General features: G+C 35.9%; 1 protein-coding gene across 2 annotated transcripts in view; it reads right to left on the bottom strand.

Annotated features, from left to right (window-relative positions):
• Positions 1-908: 908 nt before the first annotated feature.
• Positions 909-9,920, bottom strand: part of rab11fip2 (RAB11 family interacting protein 2 (class I)) — an 81,914-nt gene continuing 72,902 nt past the window's right edge. For both annotated transcript variants that reach the window (XM_078223244.1, XM_078223245.1), the window contains one exon: positions 909-5,799. In XM_078223244.1, coding sequence (XP_078079370.1) covers positions 5,575-5,799 — 225 coding nt within the window. In that variant the 3' untranslated portion in view covers positions 909-5,574. The remainder of the gene's footprint in view (positions 5,800-9,920) is intronic.

Here is a 9,920-nt window from a genome sequence, read left to right as displayed (position 1 = left end):
ACCTCCACTTAATTCAGTGAAACTGGGAGGGGTCAAATAAAACATTTGCCAATTAGTTGGATCTCTTAAATCAGCAAGTTGACACATGAGAAACACTTTCATAGTTCCAACAAAAATCTACAGTCTACATTATGTTTGCAGGTTTTGAAAATCTATTCAATCTAAATACAATGCACCATGATTTTTTTGTTGCATTATTACTGCTGACAGTGACATTTATAACTACATCATGGTACATCCATTGGGTCTGGTATCTTCATGGTTTTGATTATCACTACCACTTGCACTTCACCATCAAGTACCCAGTATTTGATATCAGGCTTGATCTTCAACTGAACCAGATGATATTGTTTTCCAGAATAATTTTATTAATCTGATTATAATTTAGACTGGAATGGATGATGAGCCTGAAACTGGCTAAAAAATATATTTTCGGTTGTGCTTCACATTAGTTTTTCAAAAGAGGACAACATTTATCTTTTTATTTCTGATGCTTTTAGCTTATCCAAATAATAATAACTGTTCTACATTCAGCACTAGACAAAGACATCATCAGCTTGGAACAAAAGCAAAACACTGTGGATGTGGGAAATCTGAAATAAAAACAAAATGCTGGAAATACACAAGAGGTCGTGAAGCATCTGTGGGGAGAGAGAGACAGAGTTAACCTTTCCACTGCAGATACAATCAGTAGATGCTAAGTTTGGGTTATGTAGCACCATAAAAGGAAGTCAAATTAAAATACTGATACTTGAAACATGTCCTCTGTAGCATTATTTCAAACAAAATTAAATATCCCTCAATGGGGGTCATAGCATGAACTGATAAAACAACTGGCATCTATACAGTCACAAATTATCCGGTTTCCTGGTAAAATAGGGACAACATTCCATAATATATTTAATACATTTTATTAAATATCTGAAACATGCAGCATGTGGTTTTTAAGCAATATTTCAAGCATGGCTACAAATGCAGAATGCACTTAGGGTTTACCATGTGTAATGAAAGATGTGCTTTGTCACAATTTAATTACAGTGCAAACATAATTATACTGAACTTACTCATTAAATCATTAGTAGATTAATACCATTGGTACTTAGCTTTCAACCCAATGTAATTTCCAAACATGCAATCAATGCTATATTAACATTCTTTCATAATAAAATACATACCAAGCAAAGCTACATGCAGTCATTTTACTTAGCTTATTTACAATACCAGACAAATATGGGATATCGCTTTAATATAGAATATAAACAGATGCTGACTGCGTGCTCCAATTTATAGTTGATTTTTTTGAATTTTCCATAGATACATGGTGAGTTACAATGAATGATCAGCAACATTTTCACTTTTAAAATGCCATGAATTCACACAATATACCACATGAAATCTTATACATACTCATTTAAAGTCACATCTGATGGCCACGCCTTGGTGCATTAAAAAGAAAATCACTGAAGATAATCTTGCATAACATTCTGCTTCACATTTATGAATTAACTTTACATATGCTCAGTGTTCAAAACTTTCAATAATTACTGCAGAAATCAATTACTGTATTTGTTCGATATGCTTGTAACAGGACTGTGCAGTATCCCAACTTATTAAAACAAAACCACGTAGATGGCCATCTATTTTTAAGCATAATTTTAGATGTAGAATTTTCATGGCTGACTTTGCTTCATTGGATTTATTTCACAAAAGTAGTAAAGTACAAGGGAGCATTAAGTTATAATCAACTATTTATAAATTGTTTTTGATCAAAGCATTTAAAAACCTCAGATGCAAGAAAAATATATACAATTCAGTGAAAAACCGAGTATAAGCAGTGCATGTGTAGGTGTGCCACAAAGTATACTAAGCAGATAAATTCCATGCAGCACAATAGCTTACAAAGGAAAGTAGACAGTGCAGTGATATATAAATCAACTATGAAAATATATATATAGGAGGTACCTTTTTCAACTTTACACATATTAATTTAGATGATGCTAAATAGGCCTAGCTGATTTTACACCTTTAGTTTCTGGTTGTTGACAAATCCCAAGTCAAAAGAAACACTTCATCCTCAACAATTTACATTCTTTACCAAAGGAGACTGCTCTGGAGAGCAGTAATTAAAATGGCAAGGAAGAAAATAAAGGGATTGCGGTAATGTGTGCTCATTGCAGAGCAACAGTTCATTAAAATCAGAAATAATTGTCACACCTATAAACTTCAGAGAGATAAGTAGGACTGATACAATCCCCAGGGACTGAGGCATCAGATCTTTAGTGAAGCAAACAACCATAGCTTTGCAGTGAAAGTTCATCTAACTTAAAAAAAAATCACCAGGAGAACAGAAGGAAAACCAGTGTTCCTATTGCACCTTTAGTACTGACCCTTAGCAGAATTGAAGCATCCTTTGTGGTGAAGACCAGAACATTTAACTTTACTCAGTTTATCCAATTTGGAAAATGTAAATGGATAATTTATTGCACAAAATGTTAAGTTCTTAGCCCAGCCAGTGATTTTAGTTATTGAGTCATTGGCTCAGAAGTAGATAAATTGTACATTTCGCTATCCCCACACTGCAGGCTAGTTTCTATTACAAAGACGATTTGGAATTAAACAAGTTTTATGCTTACTTAAAAAAATATACATACAGGTCTCTCATTACAGCTAACCAGTGAAGCCAAATAAAATGCTTTAGGGTGCAAATAGGGTACTGAACTGATAAAGCTATTATTCAGTCATTATGAAGAATACATGCATTATACATAACATCTTAGGAACTGTACATGTCCTTCGCAAATGATCTCCATCATTTTACTTTTGCCCAAAATAATCAAGCAGTGGCAGCAACAGGTAAGAAACTGAAGGCTGGAAACTTTTTGACATAGAAGATTTAAACTTAGAGCAGTAAACCAGAGTGGTAAAAGCAGTAGATAATAATCTAGATAACACAAAGGCATCACAAAGAGAGGCAGGCAAAAATAAAAGGTGCAAGGTAAAATATAATGCCACAACCGAAGATTACACACAAGTAGTCTGGAAGTATGTTAGCTTATAAACACTGTCTTTGGGTTTAGGTGATGTCCTAAGTGGTTGGCAGTTTATGCAGCCATTAGGGTTTCTTGTAACAGTCATATAGATAGATGTTCACCTGTAAAATGTGCACTTTTATTGCGTGGTCAAGTCTCCTCTAGTGTGGTATAATTATTGGCATCCTTCTACGAATGGCATATTAATTGCATCAACTCCCTAAAGGGCAGGTCCCTTCGACCTGAACTAAAGCATTATTCTTCTTAAAAAGTGCATCTCAAATCAGCATGGATGGCTTTCTGTAGTTTTTACAGCTTTATTATCTACTGTACGATATATCATTACTTCAAAGGTTTACTGCATTTTGTTTTTGCTGTCAGTAAAAAAAGTTCTACATGTATGAAGGATTTGATCTGGCTTCTGTCTCTAAATAATTGTAACAAAGTTACCCAGCAAGTATCTTTAAGAATGCAAAGCATAATAAAATTTACAAAAACTGGCATCATGCGTTTGTGAAACATTAAAAGAAAACCAAGTGCACGAAATTAAGTAAAGTTAAACCTTTTTGTTGCAAACTTCATTTTCAAAAGTGCAAAGGCAATGCTGGCATAGAGCAGTTAAATAAATTCTGTGGGCACTTAAAATATTTAAATAATTTTAAATGGTATGTTCAAAACAAGCAGCTTTACCCAGCTAAGCGTACTCCTCCGAGTTGAGGTCCGTGTTGTTTTATTGCAGCTAGGTAATTAACCCTGAATGACTAAAGCAGCTTTCACCATCAACTTAAAAACTTTGATATCAATACAGTTTATGAAGAGTGATTCTGGACAAACACAAGAAATGACTACCTGCTGTATGAAACACACACTGTGTACCTTAAGATGCTCACAGGTCTAAATGACAGTAATTTATAACCACCGACTGTGGTTATTAAATGTATAGCATTAAATAATTTTTTGAATAACTGTGTCATGTATGTAACAGTCAATGGAATATAAAGGTAAATGAGTACTTTTGAATTACAGTGCACTGAAAATGACAATCAACTGTTAGAAGCTATTCAGTAATGTGGTAGTTATGGTTCAACTTACAATGCACAAGAAAACTTTGTGTAGTTTGGCATAAAATGCACAAGTTTTATTCTGAACAGCTACCAAAGAAGGTTTTTTTTACAAAAAGTATTTAACTTAATGTAGAATTTGCAAGAACTCTCAGATCAGTTACTTTTTAAAATGACAGAATTTAACATTTTTATTTTAAGACTATATGAACAATTCACCACTGGAGGCTGGTTTTCTCTATGAAATCTCAAGTACCATTTCAAAAAGATGAAATATCTCAGGCTGGAGTTACACTGCACTCTCAACCAAATCCAGTGCACAATAGGGGTGGTCGAGAGGGGTCACACCCTCCGTTTTCTAGTGTTTTAAGTTACAGTGCCATATTTGAATCGACAATCACCCACTTCTCTTAAATGCAAAAACGCCAATCAGTTTGTTCTGAAAAAAAAATGCCCATTCTATTTCTGCTATAGATATTCCCCCTAAACGGTGAAATTCAGATAAAATGAGAATGTAAAACATTGCATTTTTCAAATGTATTGCAATATTAGGTGAATCATATGTTTGGTGGAAATACAGGCGTAAAATGAGCTCCAGAAAGTGAGCCCAGTGTTTTGGAAGTACTGGAAGATTCAAATACATTAGGTAATCAAGTAACAGGCAAGAATAAAGTGATTTGTTTTGGCATCACAGAGTATACCTACATCTCGTTCAAATATATTCAACTAAAGTATATGAATGCTGCTGCAAAATAATAGAAAACACACCACTAAATTTACTGTGTGAACTCCTGTCCAATAAATATGTCAGGCCCTTCCCCAAAGTACACAAACATAACAGATAATCAAGTCATAGGCAAGTACAAAGTGATCAGATTTGGCATTGCAGAGTATACTGACATTTTGTTTCAATATATTCAAGTGTATTTATGGCTTCCACAATACAAATATAAAACACAACACTAAAAATATACTGTGGAAACTCCCCAAATAAATGTTGAATACTTCCCAAAAGGTATGCAAACAATACTGTAAACTATTTAAATGGTGTAATTACAGAAATGCTATATCCACTTTAGATTGCTAATTCATTCTGTTGTTGCTACATTCTATCTGTAAAGATTAATATAAAAATAAATATGCACGGCCAATGGGTGAGAATCATTCAGAAAGAGAAGGCTCCCCATGGTCAGTCTACCAGTGAAGTCACTATGTATGTGCTAATCTGCACAACATATCAATTACATATTGTTTAAAACAAATTGACATTTGAGTTAAGTTCATACTTGAATGTTTGCCAAATTGCTAAGAGAAAGACTAAGGATATATTGGTTCTACTTTACTTGGCAACAATGACTCAATACTCACTGTGGAAAGTTTTATACCATTTCTGTCCTGTAAACTTCTTTACCAATTTGTGGACTATAAAGGTCTTCAGAGTTGCCATTGCATTTTGTCACATTAACAACAGCTTGCCAATTTGGTCAATTGTTTTTTGAAAGCTTTCCAGCTTTTCTTGATGGTTCATATGGTACTCTAAGAATGCTGGGAGTTTCCTCCATTACTCGCACTAGAAGGTTATCAATGTAGTCCTCAAGCTCCCGGATTTGACCATCCTTTCTCTTAACAAGTTCTTTGTGCTTCACAAGTTCATAGATCAGCTCATCATATGATAAGTTACGATATCCAGCAGCAAGTAGACTGGGATCCTGGAATCAGAAACTGAAGTTAGGTTTGTATAAATTTTTATCCTCTTTGTATTTAGACTATTTCTAAACTCAAATAACTTAATACCAGGTGCCAGCTTAAATAAAGTTACTTTTATCTGCAACAAACCCAGTAATATCATTGCTGATTGATGATGCTACACTGTTAGAGATTCTTGCAAAGACAGGCACTGACTTATCCAAAGATGGCATCATCAAAACGGAGCTCCCACTGCAGCTATTTCAAAATCAGCTCCTCATGAAATTGAACTGGTCACGAAACATGCATGCTTTTAACTTACCTAAATTTCAGCCCTCTTGCACTCTCCTGGTTTGTTTGCGGAGTGTCTAGTTACATATTCACTGTTGCTGGGATCATGTAGATTAATTGCTATTGGAATTAATTTCATATTTGGAACATAGAAAATGTCCAACCCAACCCAGGAACTGCAATTGCTATAAGTAACAAATATTTGAAGCATATGAAGCTTGGGTTTATACATTGTGGACTATTTTAAGGAAGGAGAGGGGAAAGAAGCATGATTTAAAAAAAATTAAAATGGAATTGCTCATTTCGATACAATGATTTACAATTCCAACATACGTTTTGGAAACAAAGTTTAGTGCTTCATATTTCATTAAAATACTAAATACAATGATTAGGATCCTTTAAAACTAACTGCTTGGGGCAATTGTTTTGTAGGGGTGGGGTAAAGATCCCATTACCCCAGCTGCCCTTCCAGGGGTGATTTTACATTTTTGGGCAGATTCCCAATGAAGGAATGATCTTCAGAAATGAAAAGGAAATACTTTTGGATTTTTAAATTTGTATTTTCATCAAGGGTGACTACTTAGAAAATCAACTCAGGACTGGGATAAGAGAATACAGAGTGGTCTTGGACCTAATGAGAACTCCATGCATCCAGTGTGCCAAGCAGGCAGATTGCGTGAAGCACATTGAAAGATGTATTTCACAGATCTGTATTTAAATGATAGCATGCCTTCCCATGAGCCACTGGACGAAGAGTTGCACCAGTCCATGTGACTAGCTATTTTTGGTCTCAAACCATCCTAGTTTCATTTAATGGTTAAGTCAGATGCATGGCCAGGAAATCTATGCCATTACATCTGTAAATCGGTACACTAATTTTTTTGGATGTTCTGGGTAAGAGAAATAATCCAACTGTCGAAAACTGAAATGTTTTTGAAAATTACATTTTAATAAGGATGAATGATTGCGATAGATCTTAATTTTATTTTAACTAGATGTAGTACACCTTTTGTGAAAATAGACAAAATATGCCTCCTGGTAGTATGATCTGTTCCTCCAGTTCTGTGATCATTATCCAAAAATAAATTTGCTTTGAACTTCCTATTAACTGCATTAGTACACAGACCACTGTTTGAAAATGCCAGTGTTTTATGCATTCAATATTTAATTCTTTCAGACTGTATTTTACTTTCATATTAACTTAATGCTCAAAAGGTGAAGGATATCAAAAGCAGGAATAGACATTTTAATTTTTATATGGCATGCCAGCATCAAGTATTCCTAGATCAGGAAGTTAATGGGTCAGATGCAGGGGCTCTATCTTTTCCAATGTGCTTTAATCAACATTTTGGAAGAACAGCCCTAATTGCACCAGTGTGACTATTTCCTTGGTATGCAGCCAGGTGAATGCTATTGATTAAAAGTCTTAATTCACTTGAGAAAGAAAACTTTTGCATTAGTTCTAATACAGTCCAAAAGTATTGTGGCAAGAGTTTAATCATGAGTCAACTTGTAAGAAAAAGTTACATAGGACACCAATTATATTTTTACTGAATAATCACTATTAGCTTAACCTTTCCACACAAACAAAATAGTTAATTAAAATATCAATGCAAAAATAAAGCAGATTTTTACCTTGAATAAGAGTGTGCCATGTTCAGCTGGAGACATGCATTTAATTAAGTGTAGCAGTACCCTAAACAGATTATCCTTTTTTTAAAAAAAAGAATGATGTTCCTCTAACCAAATCTACTTGCATTGATCTTTAGGTACCAGCTACCATAACCTAGAGTCTCCTGTAAAACTGCTGCATTTTGATAGACATGTAGCCAGATAGCTATTTTTAATCACCTGTTATCACTAACTCTGGTCACTAAACACATTGGACTGGTAGCAAAAAAACTGCAAAGATCGCTAAATGCCTCCTAGTGAAGCCATGAACGAGGTGGCATTATTACCTAGGTTGTTTTGTGTGTCATGACTGTCTCCTCCTCTAAAGACACTCCTTAAAATCTCTCTCTTTCAACATGTGTTTGGTCAACTGCCCAATATCTCCGTGTTTGAACTGGTATCAAACCGCGTTTTGCTCCTGTGAGGCACCATAGGATGTCTCATTATGCTCAAGGCAGCATACAAGTTCAAGTTGCTGTAGTTATTACACAATGCTCTCTAGACACTTAAAAAAAAATTAGTTCAAGGAGCTACTCCAGCAACAGAACTTTGATAATTTTTGTAGGCTATTCTCCAAAGACTTGACTTGTATAGTGATAGCACTACAAGGTGAAGACCAGGGACAATGTTTTTCCAACCTCCCTCCATTTAGACATACCTCCAACTGGAGATGGGAGGGAAATTATGATCTTTACTCACCATGGAGGTGCCCCAGACCACAGCCAACTTTCTAGTCCTCATGTCTTTATTGTACTGGCAACATGAACTCAAGTGTTCATCAGCGGTCCCACTAAAATAGGGTTTCAGGCCTCCAAAGCCTGTGCAAGGCAATAATGCTCAATCCCATGCACAGTCCCTGACAAGGATTACTTGGCCCGGAGGCTGGAGATGGTTATGTAGAGGAGAATTTGAACACAGGAATGAGAATTTTAAATTTGAGGCCCAAGGGTGATGGGTAAATGGGACTTGATGAGAGTTAGGACATGAACAGCAAAGTCCTGGATAAGCTGAGATTTACAGGATGTGGAAGGCAGAAGATCAGCCAAGATAGCACTGGAATAATGGAGCCTAAAGGTCACATGAGCATGGATGAGAGTTTCAGCAGCCAATGTGGGGGGGGGGGGGGGGGGGGGGGGAAGAGAGAGAGAGAGAGAGAGAGAGAGAGAAAGAAAGAGAGAAAGAAGAATGCAGTCGTGGAGCCAGGCAATATTATGCAGGTGGAAATAAGTAACCTCAGTGATGACGAGGACACAGACTTGGAAGTTTCATTCAGGGTCAAACAGGACATCAAAGGATTGGAATAGTCTGAAGCCAGCATCAGAAAGTTGTCAGGGAGGGGGCTGGAGTTGGTGGCGGGGGAAAGAAGACAAAGACTTTAATAGGCGCAAAGTTCTGCTCATCCAATGTTGCATATCAGGCAAATGACGAATCAAAAGGCAAGTGGACGGGTCGAGAGGGGATGGTGAGGAACATCTGGATATCATCAGTGAAAATGTGGAGTCTGCTAGTAATCATGTATAACAAATGGAAATTAGTGTATATGGTCAGGGCTAGCAAACTCACACCATGTTACTTATGAAATTTATGCATGAAGCAGCATTTAAATATTTGAAGCCATCAAGTATATTTAAGAAAATGTAATCATGAACAGTTTTAATTGCAAATCACTCTGATGTCATAAAGTTGCATTTAAAGATACAGAACATATTTTGTACACCTGTAACCATAAATAGAAACAGAAAGATGACCATAAACACCAGAGTTACAACTTTAGGTGCAGAGGGAAATTATATTAATATGAGCAGCAAAGGGTTTTGGCAGAAGTTTCGTGGAACTGGCATACAAGATCAAAGAAATTCAGGTGCAATGTAACAATGTAGCCAAGTCACTTTCATATTTTTTGCCAAAAATTGGCATTAGGCCATACATACAGCATAGATTTCATGCAAATTTTCAAGAATTTCAGGACCAGTGTCTCTGGTGTTGCCAGCCACCATGTTTTCTGATTGAAGGCAGGCAGTGTTTGGTCTATGTGCACAGAGCCAGTAACGTTTGTTTCCATTGCTGCCCACTGGGGGCTACTTCATCCATAGGGCAAGGTCCAGTAGGTATTCAACAAACAACCTTCAAACTACACATATAAAAGATTTGAACACAACTGTTTATTATAGCTGGAGCTGGG

The sequence above is a fragment of the Mustelus asterias genome, chromosome 11, assembly GCF_964213995.1.
Source record: "Mustelus asterias chromosome 11, sMusAst1.hap1.1, whole genome shotgun sequence".
Taxonomy (NCBI): domain Eukaryota; kingdom Metazoa; phylum Chordata; class Chondrichthyes; order Carcharhiniformes; family Triakidae; genus Mustelus; species Mustelus asterias.
Note: the sequence above shows the minus strand (reverse complement) of the source record. Positions and strands in the feature narration are given on the sequence as shown.